The sequence below is a fragment of the Herpailurus yagouaroundi genome, unplaced genomic scaffold (genome assembly GCF_014898765.1).
Source record: "Herpailurus yagouaroundi ecotype Mexico unplaced genomic scaffold, PumYag 162, whole genome shotgun sequence".
Classification (NCBI taxonomy): Eukaryota; Metazoa; Chordata; class Mammalia; order Carnivora; family Felidae; genus Herpailurus; species Herpailurus yagouaroundi.
This window is the reverse complement of record NW_024412403.1, coordinates 67505853-67528799: the sequence shown is the minus strand read 5'-3', so window position 1 is coordinate 67528799 and position 22947 is coordinate 67505853. Positions and strand designations below refer to the sequence as shown.

General features: G+C 33.6%; 1 protein-coding gene across 10 annotated transcripts in view; it reads right to left on the bottom strand.

The window, feature by feature from the left end:
* Positions 1-22947, bottom strand: part of STXBP5L (syntaxin binding protein 5L) — a 361520-nt gene that overhangs the window by 329185 nt on the left and 9388 nt on the right. For all 10 annotated transcript variants that reach the window (XM_040484630.1, XM_040484628.1, XM_040484632.1 and 7 more), the window contains exon 3: positions 3525-3622. In XM_040484630.1, the coding sequence (XP_040340564.1) occupies positions 3525-3622 (98 nt within the window). The remainder of the gene's footprint in view (positions 1-3524; positions 3623-22947) is intronic.

Genomic DNA, 22947 nt, shown 5'->3' with positions numbered 1-22947 from the left:
TACATCATTGTGACTATAGTTAATAAATTGTGTATTTGAAAGTTACTAAGAGAAATTTTTAAAGTTATCACAAGAAAAACATTTTTGTAACTGTGTGTGGTGATTCATATCAACTAGACTTATTGTAGAGATCATTTGACAAGATATATAAATATTGAATCAATATTTTGCACACCTAAAAATAATGTCAATTATAGCTCAATTAAAGGAAAAAAGAAAATGACCTAACAATATGTTATCTACAAATAAACTACTTCAAGTACAATGACATATTTAAGTTCAAAACAAAAGGATGGAAATAGAACATGCAAATATTAGATTTTTTTAAAAAGCAGGAGTGACCATATTAATATGAGACAAAGTAAATTTCAGAGCAAAGAAAATTATTTGAGACCAATAAAGACATTACATAATGATAAAAGAATCAATCCAGGAAGAAGACAAGAATTCTAAATGTGTGCATACCAAACCAAAGAGCCTCAAAAATACAGAAAGCAAAACCTAATAGAACTGGAAAAGGAGATAAATTTATCCAAAATTATAGTTGGAGATCTTAATACACTCTTCTCTTGGGATTTGATAGAATCATCAAACAGAAAATAAGCAAGGATCTAGAACTCAACAACACAATCAACCAACAATATCTTTTTTTTTCAACCAACAATATCTATTTATTTTTTTTTCAACTTTTTTTTTTTATTTATTTTTGGGACAGAGAGAGACAGAGCATGAACGGGGGAGGGGCAGAGAGAGAGGGAGACACAGAATCGGAAACAGGCTCCAGGCTCTGAGCCATCAGCCCAGAGCCTGACGCGGGGCTCGAACTCACGGACCGCGAGATCGTGACCTGGCTGAAGTCGGACGCTTAAACGACTGCGCCACCCAGGCGCCCCCAACCAACAATATCTAGTTGACAAATATAGAACATTCCACTCAACAAGAATGCACATGTTTTTCCAGAGTCCATAGAGCATGCCCCAAGAAAGACCATATCCAAGACCATAAAACAAACCTTAGCAAACTTAAAAGAACTGAAATTATACTATGTGTGTGTGTGTGTGTGTGTGTGTGTGTGTGTGTGTGTGTGTGTGTTTACCACAGTGGAATCAAATCAATAACAGAAAGACAAAATTTCCAAACACTTCCCAATTAATTAAAACACTTCTAAGTAATTCATGGTCTCAAGATATGTCAAAGGCAATTTTTTTTAAGTTTATTTATTTTAAGAGAGACAAAGAAAGCACAAGCTAGGGAAGGTTGGAGAGAGAGGTAGAATCCCAAGGAGGCTCCACATGGTCAGTGCACAGAGCCCAAAGCAGGGCTCAAATCCACAAAACCATGAGATCATGACCTGAGCTGAAATCAAGAGTTGGACACTTTAACCGACTGAGCCACCCAGGCACCCCTCAGAGACAATTTTTAAAACTACATATAATTCAATTAAAATGAAAACACACATATCAAAATTTGCAGGATTCAGTTAAAGCAGTGCTGAGAATTACACTAAATGCATACCTTAGAAAAGAGGAGGAATATCAAATCAATAATCTAAGTTCTGACTTCAAGAAACTAGAAAAAAGGAGCAAAGTAAGCTCAAAGAAAAGTGAAGGAAGAAATAATAATGATGATTTATTAAATAATAAAAATAATAAGCCAGAAAAAATTGAAAACAAAGAAAATGGAGGAAATCAAACAAACAGCTAGTTCCTCAAAAAAGAAATCAATACAATTTAAACACTACTAGTAAGACTGACTACACATAAGCAACATTCAAGTAAGATAAAATAGAAAACCAAAAGAGTCCTATAACTACTAAATACATTGAATTTGTAATACAAAATCTCTCAAAATAATCTCCAAGCCTAGGTATTTTCACTAGAGAATAATACCAAACATTTAAAGAATTAACCCCAATTTTACTCAATCTCTCCCAGAAAACAGAAGAAGAAACACTTCTCAGTTCATTTTATGAAGCTAATAATACCCCAATATCAGAACCAAAGACAATACAAATAAAAATTTAACTCAAAATAGAACTGTACTTAAATACAAAATGTATAACTATATAATTTTTAGAAAAAAAATTTAAAAATTAAGATCCAGGGTTAGGCAAAGAGTTCTAAGGAGTGATACCAAAAGCACAATCAGTAAAGAAAAAATGATAAACTGGACTCTGAAAAATCCTGTAAAGAGGGTCAAATGTCAAGCTATAGACTAGAAGAAATAATTTGACAAAAGAGTAGTATCTAGAATACATAAGAATACCACAATGAGATGTCACTACAAAATTATCAGACTGGCTTAAAAAAAAAAAAGAACAAGATGCGCTAATAATGATGTGAAGATACAGAATGTAAAATGTTACAACCCCTCTGGGAAACAGTTTGGGATCTTCTTATAAAACTAAATTTTGAACTACCACAGAGTCCCTCTAACTGCACTTCTGGGCAGAGAAATGAAAACATGTTCACAGAAAAACACATACATAAATTTGTATAACTGCTTTAATCATAATAGCCACCAACTGGAAACCCAGATGTCCTTCAATAAGTGAATGGCTAAACACACTGTGGTACTTCTATACCATGGAATATTGCCCAACAATTAAAAAAAAACACTGATACTTACAACAACTTGAATAAATCTTCAGAGAAGAAGAAAGCAAATCCCAAAAGGTTACATACTGTATGATTTCATTTATATAACATTCCTAACATGGCCAAATTACTAAAGTGAAAAACAAATTAGTGATAGAAATCAGGGATGGGGTGGGAGAATTGGAAGGAGAGGATGTGGTTATAAGGGGGGAATGTGAGGAATCTTGGTGGTAACTGAAACACTCTGTACTTTGAGAATATCAATGTCAGTATCTTGGTTGTGATATTACACCATAATTTTGTAGGACATTACTTTTGGGGGAAATTGAATGAAGAGTACATGGGGTTTTTCTGTATTATTTCCTGCAACTACAATTAAATCTGTATCTCATGGAAGCAACAACCTAAGTATCAAAATAAAAAATTCAATTAAAATGGAATGACACTAAAGCATAATTTGAGAGAAAATTTATAGCACTACAGACATGTATTAGAAAAGAAGTTCTCAAATCAATAACTTCAGTTTCCACCTTAAAAAATAGAAAAAAAAAAGATCAAATTAACTCAAAGTTAAGCAGAAGAAAAAAATAAAAAGATCTAAGCAGGAATCAATAAAACTCAAGTTAGGAAAACAATATAAGAAAGCTCTGAAGCCAAAAATTGTTTCTTGTGAAAATCAATACAACTGATCAAAAAGAGAGGGGTGGGGAAACAAATATTACCAATATCAAGAATTCAAGATAGGACATTAATAGTTCTCTCACAGACATTAAAAATATGCCAATAAACTGGACATTGTGGGTTTTCACAATCATTATTCATTTCAAAATAAATCAACTTTACTTGGTCATATTTCACTTACCTGAATATTTAAGGAAAAGTAATTGGTATTAATACAACAAATACTGAACCAAAAGTTAAGGATACATTCGTATAGCACCTGTTCTTGTCCCAATAGCCAAGATTTTCTGAACTGGATCAAAGGCTAATGCTGTGGGCTGATAAGGAAAACCATGCCGAACTGTCTGAAAGAGAGCAGATAGTAAAAATAATCACCAGGAAAATTAAAATTAAAATCACAAGATACCACTATCCAACTACCATAATGACTAAAATAAGTATTTTAATTAAAAAAAATTACCATATGTTGGTAGGAGTGTAAAATGACACAAGCACTATCTGTCCTATGACCTATATTTCACTCCTATTTATGTATCCAAGAAAATAAGAGCATATGGCCACATAATTTGTGTAAGTATGCCCCTAATAGCTTTATACATAACAACCTGGAAAAAGTACTAGTGTCCAACAAGAGAATCAAAAAACAAAAATGTGGTATACTCCTACAATAAACTACTACTCAACAGTAAAAGATAAAAACTAGTAACAGATGCAACAACATGGATGATTCTCAAAAACATTATGCTAAATAAAAGCAGCAATACACAAAACGGTGCATATAGTATGATTATATTTATATTAAAATTTGAACAAGCAAAACTAATCTATCGTTTAAAAAAATCAGAGCAGTAATTGATTTGAGGAGAACTCACTGGATGAGGGTATGAGGGAACTTTATTGAGTCAAGGTAATATTCTATATTTTCATAGAAGTTTGGATTACACAAGTGTATACATTGGTCAAAACTCATCAAATTGTACAATAAAGTTTATGATTTCTCTGTATGTAAACTGAATGTCAAAAAAAGAAAAAAGTATTATTAACAAATATTTAACTCTAGTTAATGATATGCACACTGAGGTTTTAAGAGGTAAAGTGTACTGACACCTGCAATTTAATTCGAAAGGCATCCAAAGAAGTAATATGGTTAGACAGATGGATAGACATATATGATAAAGCAAATATAGCAAAATCATAACTGTCAAATCTAGGTGGTGAGAATGTATGTTAGGTGTGTGTATACATGAATGTTCACAATATAACTTTTTCAATTCCTTTGTATGTTTGAAAGCTTTCATAGTCATACAATGGAAAAAAAGAAAAAATATAGAGTTGATAATATCATAAAGATGATAAAACTAACATAAGGATATCCAATAATATACAGGAATTAATTTCAACATGAAATATAACTTTTCAAAGAAATAGAGGACCCACATAGGTCAGGGAATGGGGATTCTAGAAGGAGCTTGGGAAGATAGTAGAGTAGGAAGACCTTGAGCTCACACCATCTCATGTTTACACCTAGATATCATCCACATCCAAGTAAATAAACCCTTATGATCTGAATAAAGTCAGAACAAATTCTACAACTAAAAATAGAAAAGAAGCTGCATCTCTGAATGGTTAGCAAGGACAGAAAGGCAGAAGGAGGCTGCCTGCAGGAGGGCAGGAGCTGTGCACTCAGGGAAGAGAAATGGGCCCTAGCACCAGGGAGCACCACAGTAGGGGGCGGGTACTCATAATGTTATAATCCTCATAATGTTTGGCTTTGAAAATCACAGGGGATGAATTCCCCTGGAGCCTGGAGCTTTAAAAGTCAGCTGACTCAGCACTGGGCTAGCCAGGAGGGCAAGGGATAGCTGGGTTGCTGCCCTTAAAAAGACAGAAGAGGCAAAGAAGCAACATAAAAATGGCAATTAACACAACACAAGGGGCAAACAGAAGACAGATCTGTTCATGCTGATCTCAGAGTGTGTTAGATTACTTCTCTGAAAATGAGGGAGCTGGCAGGCATCATTTTCCTCCCCCCAGCATCCCCCGCCCCCACCCCAGCATAAACACAGGGTCACCTGCCAGAGGAAAGGCTGCATAGACCCTTGCTGACTAACCTGCTAGCAGTATGCCATGCCCATGAGTTCTCCTGGGGATTTGCCCACTCCAACCCTGCTAGCCTTGGCCCTGGGTTCAGAGCCAATTTTGTTAAAGCTGCCCATGAAAAATTATTAGAATAAAGGAGTTCAGTAAATTTTCAAAATTAGTTGTACAAATATAATATTTCTATATACTAGTAATGTACTATCCAAAAATGAAATTAAGAAAACAATTTCATTTATAATAGCATCCAAATGAATAAAATACTCAGGAATAAAATGAAGAGAAGTGCAAAACTTGCATGCTATAACTACAAAACGTTGAAAAAAATTAAAGACAAATAAAAGGAAAGCCATCCCATATCACGGATTAAAAGACTTAATATTGATAAAGTGACAATACTCCCCAAATTCATCTCCAGAGTCAATGCCATCCCTATCAAAATCCCATCTGACATTTTTTGCAAAGTTCAACAAATTGATCCTAAGATTCCTATGGATATTCAATGATCCAGAATACCAAAAGATCTTGAAGAAGGAAGTTGGAAGATTCACATTTTCTGTTTTCAAAACTTACACAAATCTACAGTAATTGAGCAATGAGATACTAGCATAAGGACAGACAGATCAGTGGAACAGAACTGAGATTCCATAAACAACCCCTCACATTTTTAGTCAATTTATTTTTAATCAGGGTTCCAAGACAATTCAACAATGAATGAAAGAATAGTCTTTCAACAAATGGTGCTGCAACAACTGATACCCACATGTAAAAGAATTAAGTTGAACCCTTTACTTACTTTATTCCAATATTAACTCAAAATAGATTACAGACCTAAATGCAAGAGCCAAAACTATAAAGATCTTAGAAGAAAACATACGCTTAAATCTTAGTGAACTGGGATTAGGCAATTAAATCTGACATCAAAAACACAAGCAACAAAATTAAAAAGATAAACTGAACTTTGTGAGAACTAAAAACTGTTATGCTGTAAAGGACAGTATCAAGAAAGTAAAAAGACAACCCAAAGAATGGGAGAAAATATTTGCAAGTCATACAAGTCATGTATCTGATAAGGAATTTATATCCAGAGTATATAAATGACTCTCACAACTCAATAATAAAAATGGGCAAAGGATCTTAATAGTCACTTATCCAAAGAATATATACAAATGAGCAATAAGCACATGATGACATGCTCAACAGCATTAGTAAATCACATCCACAACAGGATACAATTGTATAGCCACTAGGATGACTATAATAAAAAAGATAGATGCCAACACATGCTGACAAAGATGTGGAGAAATTGGAGGTCTAATACTTTGCTGGTGGGAATATAAAATCATGTATAAAATCTTTGGAAAATAGCTTGGCAGGTCCTCAAAGTGTGAAATATAGAGTTACCTATGACCCAGTGATTCTGCTCCTGGGTATATAACTAAGAGCAATGAAAAATAAATGCACCCAAAACTTCAATACAAATGTTCATAGCAGCATTATTCAGAATAGCCAAAAAGTACAAACAACTCAAATATCCATCAACTGATGAATGGATAAATGAAATGCAGTATATCCATACAATGGAATATTACTCATTAATAAAAAAAGAATGAAGTACACATACATGATACACAGGATGTACCTTGAAAACGTTATGCTAAATGAAAGAAGCCAGTCATATATTATATGATTCCATTTAATGGAATGTACAGAATAGAAAAATCTGTGGAGTATGTGGTTGATTTCAAAAGAGTGAAGGCTATCAATAGAATGACATAAATTCAGTAAAAATAAATGAAGCAAGAGAAAAATGTAGAACAGAGTCTAGAACAAACATGTCAAGGTAAAAAAATCTCAATTTTAGTGCCAGGTAGGATTGTTGAAATACTATAGTTTATGCTCAGTTGGTGAAATAAGATGGCAGTAAAGCTGATCAATAAGAAAATGAGGTTTTTAAATACATAATTTTTCCTTGTTTTTTCTTGCAAGATTTTATTTAAATTCAAGTTAGTTAACATATAGTGTAGTATCAGTTTCAGAAGTAGAATTTAGTGCTTCATCACTTACATATAACACCCAGTGCTCATCACAACAAGTGAATTTTTCTTAATGTTATTTTGTTTGTTTTCTTTTGTTTCACTCTCTATATTAGTCTGTTCAGGCTGCTATAACAAAATAACATACACTGGTGGCTTAAGCAAGATATTTATTTCTCATAGTTCTGGAGGCTGGAAGTCAGGATCAAGTTACCAGGTATTCAGTTCCTTCCTAGCTTGCAGATGGCCACGTTCTCACTGGATCTTCATATGATGCAGGGAGGGAGTCTCTATTCTTAAAAAAAACCACTAATCCCATCATGAAGGCTTCACCCTTATGGTGTCATCTAACCCTAATTAACTCCCAAAGGTCCCCTCTCCAAATACCATCACACTGGGGGCTAGAGTTTCAAAATATGAATTTTAGGGGGACACAATTCATTTCATAGCACTCTCCCTTGAAATTACTACAAGGGATGAGGTGAGGTAGCCAACCATATCAATAGCTCTTGAAGCAAAAGATACTTGAAGCAAAGAAAGATATAACAGAGAGAACTGGTTATGAATACGTGGAAAGATTGGTCATATTACCCTAAGTTAAGAAAGCTGCTACCACCTTTGAGATGAAAGAAACCTGTATTCACTGCTGACAGTGCAAGAGTTATTACCAGAAGCAAATGACTTTTACTTTCTTTGTATCTTTTAATCCAGTCTAAGTGCCTCCCATTGGCAGAATCTAAGCATAACATCTTAGCTTTAGCTTTAGTTTAGTTTGAATTTCAATTTCCTCAGTATATAAATGAGAACACAGAAGGACCATTGTGGAACTGAGAGCAGTGTGAAACAAAGTAGAATTCACATTTGGCCTGATGGACTAAGCTTAATACTACTATAATATTTCAAAACAGCCTTAAAACCTCCTGTGACAGAGACTGCCTGTTGCTCCTTAATATCTTCTTTTCCCCTTTTTCTATAGTAATAAAATTTTGAGCCCAGCACATAGCAATCCAATTCACACTATATTCCGAGCCCCCACAGCAGGCTAGATTAGAATCTGAACAAAGGAATGACAGCAGAAGTGATATGAAGCCTTAAAAGTAAGGCAAATACTACATTTTTTTTTTTTTTCACCTTCCTACTGATTGGAAAATGTACTCAATGGCAGGTTTTGGACCAGTCATCTTAGAACATGAGGTAGAAGCCATAGGTTAAGGATAGCAGAGTAACAAGATAGAAAGGTCTCTCATAAAAGCAAAGAGGCTTGTTAGGCTGTAGATAACATAAAGCCATTGAATCAGTCCTGGGTTGCTTAAACTTGGGCAGATTTTATGTAAGCCACAATTGTTATGGCCTACATCCTAACTGGCATCCTAAAAACCACAACCATTCCTAAAAACAAGTAAATATTTATTAGACCACCAAGTTAATTTATGAGAAATGTTGCCTAGTATTGGTCATTAGTGTGAAAAATGAAACAAATTAAATGGCTTTTGATTCTGCACTAAAAGGACTCCAGCTCACTACCATATTGGTGATTCATCCCTATATGTATCATTTCCATATACTACTGATAGGCCAAAGCTATCATTTCCATAATCTGAGCACAGAACTCCTAGAATCATGTACCAGATTTCATCTAATGACACAGATGTGACTGTTAGAAATTCCCAGATACAGGTATCCCATACTTTTGAAAGTTGATGTGTGCCACTTTACTTTTATAAAAGACCTACATTAGTACCTGTTTTCACCAAGCAAAAGAAATGTAAAAAGGATTTTGCTTTTACAAAAAAAGGCAACAAGTGAAAATAGAGTTGAGTGATTGTTTTGTAGCTGGCCATTACAGAGGCAGCACATGCCTCAAGCATCAAGAGTGGCACCACCAAGCACCTTCCCTGGGAACTACACTCAGCATCTCAGCATCAAGCTGCCATAGCTTTAAACTGTGTCTGTGAGCATATGTGCTTTATCTCAATTTATTTTGTGAATCTGTTACCAAGATGTGTCCTAAGGTATTAGAAAAGTCTAGGAGAGGTTGTATTTTGGGTCTGGGAATGCTCAAAAACTTTTCCACATAAATTAATAGTAGTTGCTTCTTTGCTTTATGTCATTTAGGTTTATGAAAGATTTCATAGGAACACTCTACTTTCAGATAGTAGAAGAAACTTGCTAGAAAAAATAACATAGCTTACAAAAGATAGAATACTACAATCGTGCAAATTTGTTATATAAAAATTCTTCTAGATAAAAAATTTGCTTATAAAGATTTATGATTATATAATACATGTTTATTTTGATTAAGTTCATTTGACTGGTTTGGTCTATAAATGTTACACTCTGGAGAAGAGGTATAGTAAGGTAAATCATTCCTGATTTTGAATCCAGAAATTGGAAATTAACTGCAGTCTCAGAATTTGTTCAGTAAGTTTAAATAATTTGAGATAAGAAATCTGGTTACTCTCCTACAAAAAAGGACTTTCACATGGACACAATATATTTTGGTAAGCAAAAGCCAAACTACTATTGTAACTGTGGAGCAACTCTCACCAGTGGTAAAATTCCCTCAATTTCAATATTTGGTTGAAACTTTATCAAGTAAATTTGATGTCGTCGTGGACCACTGAAAGTATTGCTTAATAATTTCCTGCCAACTTGGATGAAGGAAAAGACTAAGTAAGAGGACTATGATAGGCATATGACACCATCGAGTAGCATAATGGTAACAAATTTAACATGTTCCTATGAAATCCCATTATAATGTGATAAAAAGGTAAAATTGCTCTAAATGGTAAAGTACCTGTTCCTGGGAATGCCATTGGCAACTGAGGTATTGGTACCAGTTATCAGTAAGACTTTTAAATTTCTTGAAAGAATGAGAAAACTATCACGTTCAAAGATCTAAAGGCAGTTGATATTAAAATTAAAGAAGAATAAGGCATTAATACACCTCCATTTTATAAGATATTTGGAAGTTGACATAATAGAAATGGAATGCTTACTTATTAATATTCTGAAATTTTATATCCTGTTTTCTTTTCTTATTTTAGTTTTATTTTTATAACACTCAATCATGCACCCAGTTTAACAAATCAGACAAATCTAAAGGATTTCTGAAAATTATAAATAATTTGTCTCCTTAGCTCTCTTATTTCCTACTTCCCAGAGGGAACAACTTGTCAATATTTCTGCTATTTATTTTGGTATTTTTCCTAATGTGTCTCAAAAGAACATTTTTATATTGCTACTTACTGACTTTTCAGGAAAAACAATTTTCTCTTTTTCACCCATCCCCTCATTACACATACAAGTATCCTTGCCATATACCCAAACTTCCAATAAATCAAAACCATCAGTGTTAACACCTTATTGATATTACTCTCTTATTTTGCCTCACAGATGTTTTTGTTCTCTAAGGTTACCTTCTTTTTTAAGTTTCATTTATTTAGTTTTTACGTTCTGGTCACTAATTCATCCCCAAACCCTTTCCCCAATTGCTCAAATCATCTTTCAATATGTTGAACACATCAGGTATACATACCTAAACACATCAGGTATATATACCTGAGGAAGGAGAGTGAGTGAGGGAAGGAGGGAAAGATGGAGAGAGTAACACAGAGGGAAAGAGAAAGAAAAGGAGGGACTATTTATATAAAATTTGAAAATTCCAAGTAACAAAAAAATCAAATCAGCTGTTGCCAGGATCCAGAGGCAGAAAGAGGAAAAAGGATGCTATGAAGAACCACAAGTAATGAAAATGTTCTCTATTTTTATTGTGATAGTGATTCACAGGAAACTCATCATATTGCACAATATATATAATTGCAGATTGTTTTAAACATTTTAAAGTAAATACTTATGAATATAGGTACAAAATACTAAATAAAATACTAGTAGATTAAAACCAGTAAAATATTCTGACAATGAAAAGCCATGACTAAATAAAGTTTATTCTAGAAATGTAAGTATAGGTGCTGAATATATATATATTATATGTAATATATATACCTCATATTCCATTTGTTACTAATAAATTTCATCCTTTGCCTTTCCTTAACTTAGATTTTCAACTTTCCAGGGCTTAGTCTTGAAACTACAGGCACTTCTAACTGCTCACAAAATAGGCCTTGGCAACATACAGATATAGAAAAGCAAATAATATTCTTCAGCATATAAATGTCTTTGCAAATGTTATTTCTAAAAAGGAGTCTGTACTCTATAGATTGCTGCTATCTCTTGTGAATATAGTCTTGAGTTTCTAGGGAGTATATGTAATTCTGACTGGTTGTTTTACTTAATAATGTGTTGCCCTGATATGATATTTAAGTTGGCATAGCATTTTCAGAAAAATATAAATACATGTGAGTGTTTTTTACAAAGCCAGAAGAGGATCATTGGCATGTTTTCTTTTCTCTCATATGCATGGAAGAGAAAATAAAATTTTAAAGTATGTCTCTGTTAGATTTAGAATTTGACTGCTTAATCTCATTTAAATCCACAAAAAAACAGCTCAATATCATATGTATTGACATTCATTAACTCAACAAATAAAAGATAAAACCTCATGATTATATCAATAAATCCTGGGAAGGCATTTGAGAAAATTCAAAAGTCAATCCAAGTAAACATCTTATGTAAAACAGGATTAGAAGAAAATTACTTAAAGATGATAAATATTAAGAGTAATGAAAATAACAACAAACACGATACTAAACAGCAAAAAGCTATAGTCATTCCTATTAAAATCAGGGAGAAGACACAAATGTCCATTTTGTCCATTATTATTCAGCTTTGTTTTATTGATGTAAGCTAATTCAGTAAGAAAGGAAACTGAAATGATGCACATAAATACAGGAAATTTAAGAAAAAAAGGGTTACTAAAATATTTTAGAAATAAAATATGGTACGAAATAAAATGTGTTAAGTTTTCTAGACACAAGTTAAATAAACAATAATCAGTAACTTCTATTAGCAATGACCAATTATCAGTAAAATTAGGGGGAAATCACCATTTATATCTTTAGTTGTTAATTTGAAGTTTGTCAAATATGTTAAAAGTCTAAAAACAAATGTTTTATTCAACAGCATTGGTTAATATCTTTCCTAATATATAAAATGGTTATTCAAAATATTTTTCACTAGACTGAATTTAATCTGATCAGTAGCAGGATTATATTCATATATATCAAGGTTTATTCAATACCACAGAAGTTAGAGCACAGCTGTTAGAATTCCATTAGATATACAGAGCTGATGTAATTAGTTTGTGTTGTAGCTTTGACAACAAAATCCCATGAGAATTTAGTATTCAAGAAGCAATTATTTGTTTATATACCTCAAAAACTTTTTCATCATTGTTCTATGATTCAAGCTACTAAAAGCATCTCTTTTCAAAGTATCTACAAAAACCTAATAGTGGAAAAACTATACAAAGTGATAAACAAATGCCCCAATTATTATCATTTTTCAAAAATAAAATATTCATCTACTTATCTCTCAAATCCCAGGTCAAGGCCTTACTCCTACATGAAACGCTTTCTAAAATACTAAGCCAACACCACAGTTTAACACTTCTTAAAAATTACTGAAGAAAGATTTTTACCCTTTGGTTTCCCCGAGTAAGTCCTGAGCTCCTTCATGAGCAGGAACCCTGCCTTTAATTTGTCCCCTTCACTTAGCTAGTTAAGTGCTATGATTATTTAGGTATTTTTAAGTTAATGAATATGATTTATGCATATAAGGAGTATTCCCCTCAAAACCTATTGTCTTATATTTTAAATAAAGATGAATATTACCAAATATTTTGTAAATATTGAAATAGAATGCTTATCTAGAATAATGAACTCTCTCAACTTTAATAGTAATGAAAGTACATTTGAAATTTATTTTTAAGTTCAAAAGCTATCATTCTCACCCTTTTCCCTCTGAGCACCTTAGTGATTATTGTAACTATATGCAACTGAGTTATATAATGCTAAGGCATTAGAACAGAACATGTACCCACATTTGGATAATATCTTTAATGCATACAATTATTTAATGCATACAATTAGGGGATCACTAAGTCTAATGTAAAAGTATGTTATTCTTTACCACCTAATTGTGTTTCTTCCTATCATATTATATAACAAACCACTTGAATTCAGAGATTCTGTTGTTTCAAGCTTAAGAGACTTATAGGCATTCAAAAAACTACTGACTTTTATTGCAACAGTTTAATACATATAGTAACTTTGATTCTATAGTCTGATTGTTAATCTTATCAATGCATGTTGATAGTTGAGATAATGCATATAAATATGCTTTATACACTGAGCTTAACTATAAACAGCTTATAAGTTTGTGGTTCTTAAGCTTCACAGAAAAGTGTCCTTTCAAAATATGTGGAAATCAAGTTCCAATTAAATGCATTTACTTTCTCTAATATTATCTCATTATCCTCATACTATCACCTTCTCTCATACTGTCATGTAGGTATGTTAAAATAGACCCTCAAAAACTACACCATATAATCTATGAACAGCTCCAATTCTCACTAGTGAAAAGTATAGAGATATATACACAAATATGTACTGACAAAAGTAATATGAATACTAGCACACTAATAACATGCACCAAACATGGGTATACCCCAAAAGGTATCCAATTCTATCATCTTTATTATTCAGTAAGGACACAGAACTAAAGGATAGAACAGTCTTTAATGTGGCCAGATTGTTCTCTTCAGAGTTCTTCAACTGTTTTGTTTTGTTTTTTTTCTTTCCATCCCTAGGACTCAATTTTATCTTAGGTGATTTTATCATCTGGCTAATACATTTTTCTCTCTACTCAGAACCCTATTAACAGCCTTATGTCTTTAATATCCTTGCTTCAATCTAACATACAACTTGAGTACATCATTCTTCCTTCAATTTCAACTCATCTGACCACCACCAATTAATATCATCAGCCTCAAATGAACACAGCCTCATCATCATACACTTCTAGACCTCTTTCAGAACTCCAATTTGCCATTTTCTTTGTTCACTCAAAGTATCTTTCCTTGTCATCACTTCCATTCCATCTTTCTTACTATCTCAGTACTTCTACTTAAACCTGTCTACCTATCGGAAACATTTATTTTCTTTCTGGCTACACTAGCCTCTATTCCTAATTTATTTATCATCTCAATACATTGCACATTAATTCTGTATCATGCTTGAAAGAAATATGTACATCCTTTATTGTATCTATTTTATATGTCTATACATATAACAAATTTCTGTGAATATAAAGATCTTTTCTCATTGATATAAAATAAATATTAAAATTAGTAGTCACAGAAAAATAATTTGGCCATGGAGCAAAATAAAAATCACATTTTAAGATTTTAATTAATCTCTCTACACCCAACATGGGGCTTAAACTTACAACCCCGAGATCAAGGGTCACATGCACCACTGATTGAGCCAGCAGGCATTCCAAAATAAAAATCACTTTTAAACGAAAAGAAAAATCTTGTGAAGCAAAATTATAGCAGCATGACACAGAATAATGAATATTGTGCTAGGAATCAGGAGAGCTAGTTCAGGTCTCAGCTCTGTCACCATCTAACCTGGACATATTACTTAAGCTCTTAATTTCTTCATCTACAAAATAAAGAGAATGAACTAAATTATGTCAAGGTCCTTTTCAATTCCATTATACTCCTAATATAAATACTTGCATTAGAAACCATGGAAGACCTAAAAACACATGACAGGTAGTTCTGCATTTCTCACTAAGAATATATTCCTTAAAAGAAACAAATAATAGCGTTATGTTCCCTGATTCAAAAGGACTAATTATCTAACTAGTTATGGTGTTAGACTATTAAAGATGATTCAATGTTTATTTAGTTTGATTCCCTTGTGAGCTACATACTTGCATGTCAAACAGTCCACTGAGATATCTGGTACTACTGTTATTTCTATAAGTATAAATAGCCCTTAAGTATTTGAGGGCCACCTCTCTTCTTCAGATGCCAACTTCTTAAATCTCCAGTAATAGGGAGGGTGGACATTTTGAACCTCCATTACAAATAAAATAAGATCTAAATTTACAATCTACTTGCAGAAACAGCATTTTGCAATGTCTTTCACAGTCTATTTACTGTCAGTTGTGAAGAACTGGAAAATGACAGTTTTCCTCTTGCTACATTGAAACAAAAAATGAAGACTATAGACATATAATCATTGTCCCCAAGGCTGCTGTCACCACCATTTTTTCACTATGTACAAGGTACAATGAAAAACACTTTACATGGATTATTTCATTTAATATTCATTTATTTCTATACCCCCATGAGATAGGTGGAGTCATTACAGATGCAGTTAAGCCTTAGTAAATTTAATCAATTTGTCTAAGGTCACCAAACTAGTGAATACACAGTTTGATAGCTTTGGAAGTGAGAGCTATGTAACCTTTCAGTACTCTAATCTTCTCTCAAGATGAAAGAATATAACCTCCTGATTTTCACGATATGAATTTTTAAAATTTATTTATAAAATATAATTTATTGTCAAATTGGCTAACATACAGTGTATACTGTGTGCTCTTGGTTTTGGGGGTAGATTCCTGAGATTCATTGCTTACATACAATACCCAGTGCTCATCCCAGCAAGTGTCTTCCTCAATGCCCATCACCCATTTTCCCCTCTCCCCCACCCGCCTATCAATCCTCAGTTTGTTCTCTGTATTTAAGAGTCTCTTATTTTTTGCCTCCTCCCATCTCTGATTGTAACTATTTTTCCCCTTCCTTTCCCCCATTGTCTTCTGTTAAGTTTCTCAAGTTCCACATGAGTGAAAACATATGATATGTCTCTCTCTGACTGAGGGTATTAGCATAATACCCTCAAGTTCCATCCACGTTACTGCAAATAGCATGATTTAATTCTTTCTCATTGCCAAGTGGTATTCCATTGTCTATGCAAACCACATCTTCTTTATCCATTCATCAGCTGATGGACATTTAGGCTCTAGGAATAAACCTAACCAAAGATGTAAAAGATCTGTATGCTGAAAACTATAGAAAGCTTATGAAGGAAATTGAAGAAGACACAAAGAAATGGAAAAACATTCCATGCTCATGGATTGGATGAATAAATATTGTTAAAATGTCAATACTACCCAAAGCAATCTACACATTCAGTGCAATCCCAATCAAAATTACACTGGCATTCTTCTCAAAGCTAGAACAAACAATCCTAAAATTTGTATGGAACCACAAAAGACCCCAAATAGCCAAAGTAATGTTGAAAAAGAAAACCAAAGTGGGAGGCATCACAGTCCCAGGCTTTAGCCTCTACTGCATGATATGAATTTAAAACCAGAGCCAGGGGCGCCTGGGTGGCGCAGTCGGTTAAGCGGCCGACTTCAGCCAGGTCACGATCTCGCGGTCCGGGAGTTCGAGCCCCGCATCGGGCTCTGGGCTGATGGCTCAGAGCCTGGAGCCTGTTTCCTATTCTGTGTCTCCCTCTCTCTCTGCCCCTCCCCCGTTCATGCTCTGTCTCTCTCTGTCCCAAAAATAAAATAAATAAACGTTGGAAAAAAAAAAAAAAACCAGAGCCAGATAGAAGTGGCTTTCAAAGGATTATAAGAAATAATAAAGCTTCAAATTAGGGTAGAATCAAGATCAGTCACTGAGTTAGAGCAGCCACAAAGACAATAACCAGTAACCAAATGCTTCTCCTAACTTTACTAAGTGGTATGAGTAAGATCAAGTGATCCTTATGCCTCCTCATGCTTCAATTAGAAAACAGTAAGATTGTATCAAAAAAGGAGAAGCAGTAGTTATCTCTCATCTCTGAGTCACAGAGTATGGAAAAAAAAATGACATTACAGACCAGTAAAATACTTTTTTACCTCCTTCTCCCCAGGGCCATTCTAGAAAGTTAGGCTAAGAAAAAACTGATCAACACAAGGCTTTACAGATCTTATGGCTTTATAATTCAAGGTACTTATAAAGATCAAAAGCATTAATTTATTAATTTTCCTGGAATGTGCAAAAACAGTTCATTTTGCAAATATAGGGCAAGAAAAAATGAGACCATGGATGATGGCAAAAGTATAGTTGTTCAGGATACAGTAAAAATGGACACAAGAACTCAGAAATTTATGATTAAGAATGGGAAGAGTGCCTGGGTGGCTCAGTTGGTTAAGCATCCGACTGCTATTTTAGCTCAGGTCATGATCTTACGGTTCGTGGGATTGAGCTCCCCATCAGGCTCTGGGATGACAGTGCAGAGCCTGCTTGGGATTCTCTCTTTCCCTCTCTCTACCCCTCCCCAACTCACATGCACAGGCATATTCTCTCTCTCTCTCTCTCTCTCTCTCTCTCTCTCTCTGTCTCTCTCTGTCAAAATAAATAAATAAACATTAAAAACAAAACAAAAAAAAAAGAATGGGAGATAAGGTCTATGCTCAGAGAGAAAAGAAAAGATTGGCAGAGATTACAAAAGAAAAAAATGACAGGTTAATGGCCCTATGCTTTGTTAGGGCCACCTCCATGTCAAGTTGTTGTTGGTAATAGGCCTCAAAAGTCCATAAGGCAATAACTGAGAAGCAGGAAGGCACTTGAAGGAGCAAAATGTGAGCTATTTATTCTGTCTCTAAGAATTCTATTTTCCACAGTCAGGAGAAATATAAATGTTTTGGCTCCATATACTCACCAAATTTCCATTATTTTAGTCTGTTGACCCAAATTCAATTCTCAGAAGGACAAGAAATAGTTTTATAACAGTGACAAAGAGTCAGAAAACAAAAACTTGAGAAAGACAATAGCTGGGAGAGGTATTTTATAAAATAATACATTGACTTAAATCTTTTCACAGTGGGACAATTGTAATGAGTAGAATGAGTAGCAGTGCTTTTATTCCTAAAGGGGAAGAAGGTGTCAGTATAATAGAAGGAAAAAGTTGAAAAAGAGAAGACTAGAAGCTAAAGACCAACCTTATCTACTGGAGGTATTTTTCATGTTGGAAAACACTAATCCCAAAGGTGATATTTAAAGACACTTGAATTAAACTTTAAAAAAAGAGAGAGAGAGATACTTGAAATACTTATTATCCCCAATTCTTTGGGTATTAGTAGCATAAAGCTATAGAAAAATAAACCTCAAGAACCCTTTAGTGTGCAGACCTTTCACTTCTTTGATTAAATTTATTCCTAAATATTTTATTATTTCTGTTGTTATTTTAACTGGAATTGTGTTTTTAATATATTTTTTGGATAGCTTCTTGTTAGTGTAAAGAAATGCAACTGATTTTTAGATATTTATTTTTATATTCTGCAACTTTACTGAATTTATTTAACAGTTTTTAGTAGAGTCTTCAGGGTTTTCTATGTGTAAGATCATATCATCTGCAAATAGAAACAATTAATTTTGCTCCTCCCTTTCAACTGGGATGCCTTTTATTTCTTTTTCTTGCCTAACTGCTTTGGCTATGACTGCCAGTACTATGTTGACTAGAAGTGGCAAGAGTAGACACCCTTGTCTTCTTTTAATCTTAGAGTGCTTTCTTCAGCTTTTCACCACTGAGTATAACGTTATCTTTGGCTTATTACATATGGTTTATATTATGTTGAGGTACATTCCTTCCATACCTAATTTTTGAGTTTTTTATCACAAAAGGATACTGAATTTTTTCTAATACTTCTTGCATCTATTGAAATGATCATATAATTTTTATTTTTCATCTTGTTAATGTTTATATCTCATTTATTATTTTGTGTATGTTGACCATCCTTGCATCCCAGGGATAAATCTTACTTGCTCATGGTGTATAATCCTTTTAATGTACTGTTAAGTTCAACTTGCCATTATTTTGTTAATGACTTTTGACTCTATGTCCACCACCAGGGATACTGGTTTGTAGTTTTCTTAAAACATTGATGAAAGAAATCAAAGGCACAAACAAATGCTAAGATATCTTGTGTCCACGAACTGGAAGAAATAATGCTGTTTAAATTTTCATTCCATAAAAATAATCAAAATATTCAAGGATATTCCCCATCAAAATGCCAATGGCATTTTTCATAAAAATAGAAAAATAACCGTAAAATTCATATGGAACTATAAAAAAACCCCAATGGTCATGAGATCAATCCCATGCCAGGGTCATGCTGAGCGTGGAGACTGCGTGGGATTCTCTCTCTCTCTTTCTCTCTGTCCCTCCCCCACGTGCACTCTTTCTCTCTCAAAAATAAATAATTTTTTTTTAAAAAAGAAATATATACACTTTTAAAAAGTGTAATAAGAAAACCTAGGCCTACCATTTAATAAATATGTTCTATAATAACATATTATAAATAAATAAATCAGTATGGTACTGGGGTACCATGGGGTACTGGGGTAAGAATAGACACAGATGAACAAAATAGAATTGACATCTCCAAAGCCAACTGAAGATAAGGTTTGGGGTCATTTTAATATATGATTTTTTGATTGAATGTAATATTTGATTTAAAACAATCAAAAACCATTAGGGAAGGAATTAATTATTCAATAATTAGAATTGAGGAAATGAAATAACTATTCAGAAAAATAATTTTAGATTTTCAGTCACATCATACTAAGTCTTGATGTTTAATTGAGCTCTAAGTCCTGGCTAAAATGTTTCAAAAGCCCCAGTGTGCTTCCTTCCCATCCTGGGGTTCTATGATAGATGGCAAAATGGGCAGAAATTCTCTCTCTCCAGCCAAAAGGCAGAGTCTATATACCCACCTCCATCTTAACTGTGTGATTTTCTTTAACCAATAGGACATTAACACACATTTTCCAACAATTTGAAAAGTGCTATGCACTGGAGATTGATCTTTTGCTGTTCTTGGAATCTTAAGATCATCATGTAATTCAAGCCCAAGCTGGCCTACTGGAAGATGGAGCAGCCACAGCAAGAAAAACCAAGGTATCACAGCTAACAGCCAGCACAAACCACCAGACATGAGTGAGGCCATCCTAGATCATTCTACATGATCACAGCTGCCAGCCAACCCACCAGCTGATCCTATACATGGGATAGAGCCAAGTCTGTGTCTGTGGTCAGCTTGTGGGTCCAGACCAGAAAACTTGCTCAGCTAACTCACAGAATCATAAACAGAATAAATGATTATTTGTGGCATCAAAAAAAAAAAAAAAAGGAAAGGAAAAAAGAGGGAGGAAAGAAAGAAGGAAGGAAGGGAGGGAGGGAGGAAGAAGCAAGAAAGAAACAGGGAAAGGAAAGGAAAGGAAAGGAAAGGAAAGGAAAGGAAAGGAAAGGAAAGGAAAGGAAAGGAGAAAAGTTTGGCAATAATAAGATTTTGTAGATAGAACTGCCTAATTTTACAGACAGGTCTGCCTTTGCTACTAGGCAAATCTGTCTGAAAAGACCCAAGAGAGTCTGAAAGAAACAAGTATTTAAGTGGTTGGAGGCTATTTTCAGATAAAGAAGCAGAAATTAAGAGTCAGAACTACTAGTAATAAATGACTTCGCAGTAGTGAGACAAATTACAAAAACTGGAAAATTTGACCTGGTTTAGAGCTTAAGTTCTCAAATTAAACAGACCTGATTTTAAATCACAACTCTACACTTATTAGTTATGTGACTTTAGGCAAATTATATAATCTTCCTAAACCTCAATTTTTTAAATCTGATTTACAAAAATAAGAATAGTTTTTACTTCACAGTATTGTTATGATGACAATCAAAAGAGATAATTCTAAATTGCTCTTCTCATTGCCTGACCAAAACTAAGTGCTCAATAAATGTTAACTATTATTATAATTTTCTTCTTTTATTATTTAAATATGATATGATAAATTATACCAGGGTGCCTGGGTGGCTCAGTTGGTTAAGCGTCCAACTTCAGCTCAGATCATAATCTCACAGTTCGTGGGTTTGAGCCCTGTATCAGGCTTTCTGCTGTTAGAACAGTGTCTGCTTCAGATCCTCTGTCTCCCTCACTCTCTGCCCCTCCCTCACAAACTTTCTCTCTCAAAAATAAACATTAAAATATATACTTAGAAAATAATATTTAAACATTATAGCATTCATTTTTACTATCCTTGCTTTCATCTAGTTCTTAAAACCTACTTTTCTCTATGTTTAGACCTTCTCTTCCTGATAGTCTAATGATCTAGTCTAGTTAATGAGGCCTGTAGGTATGTTTATGTTTGTGTGTGTGATGAAACATGGAAAAAATGGAAAAAAAATATTGAAATGCCAAGTTAAGTTCTGTGGAATGACTGAAAGGCATTACTTGAACAGATCATTACTGGTAAGAATAGCTTATGTTCTACTTTATTCAACTGTCTTTCCCTAGGTTAGATAAAGCAGATGAGTTGATAATAATTAGGCCTCTGCTTCTAAATAAATTATTCTTAGGAGTAGAATAAGCCAATGAAAAAGAATCCTTCATTTTTTGTGTAACAACTTTAGGACTAGGAACAGAGCAGGTAACATTTATATTATATGGAATGGAATAGAATTATAAGACTAAATAAACACTGATCATATACTAAAGCTATTACAGCGACCATCATGCTAATTCAATGGACACTTTTAGACTGGACTTGATCCCTTTGCCTGACTCTAGAAAGAGATGCTTTGGACAGACACTGAAGAGCAAAGCCAAATCATGACTTAAAAGTCATCATCATTATAATTGCAAAGAATGTCTCCATCATGAATATAAAATATCCTAGAACCAAGAGTATAGATCAAGGCAAATGGGTAATTTATACCATTATTTCCTTCTTAAGCCACTCTCACCCCATTTTTAAAAAGCTTGAGGAAGGATATTAGCACTCAGTTGAGCAAGTAGCCAAACACACAATTGAAAAAGTATATAAGACAAATGACCTAGTTTCTTCAACTATTAATAGCATGGAAGGAAAAGGAAGGGGAACTAGTATAAATTAAAAGAATCTTATGGAACATGTGCAAAGAAATAGAGTGCATGGCCTTGTATCATTATTCAAACAAATCTATTATAGAAACGCAATGGGACATTGAGATAATCAGGGAAAACTGAACAAGGATTAGATATTAAATAATGTTTAGGAATTAGTACTAATTTTTCTGAGTGTGACAGTAGCACACAGTAGTGTGGCTTCTGCACCTTCAAAAGACACCCATTTGACTTATCTCTAAATTCTCTTCCAAGTCTAAAATCTTGTGATGATTTCAAATTATTTCCAAGAGATTCAATGATTTCCCAAGATTTGGAAGTCTTCAATTTGCATCTCAGTTGCCCTAGTCAAGTAGAATAATCTTGAATTCAATGTATGTATTCACATACTCAATAATGTACTGCATAAGGAGGTTACTTAATTATGGGGGAAATACACTAAATCATAAAATTTCTCAAAGTATACTCCCTAGAAGACTATGGATAAGTGGTGTTACATCAAAAAGTTCATAGAAAGATGCCTAGATGATTCAGTATAGGTGGAGCATGTGACTTTGGATCTTGGGGTTGTGAGTTCAAGGCCCACATTTCGTGTAGAGATTACTTACAAATAAAATCTTTAAAAAAAAAAA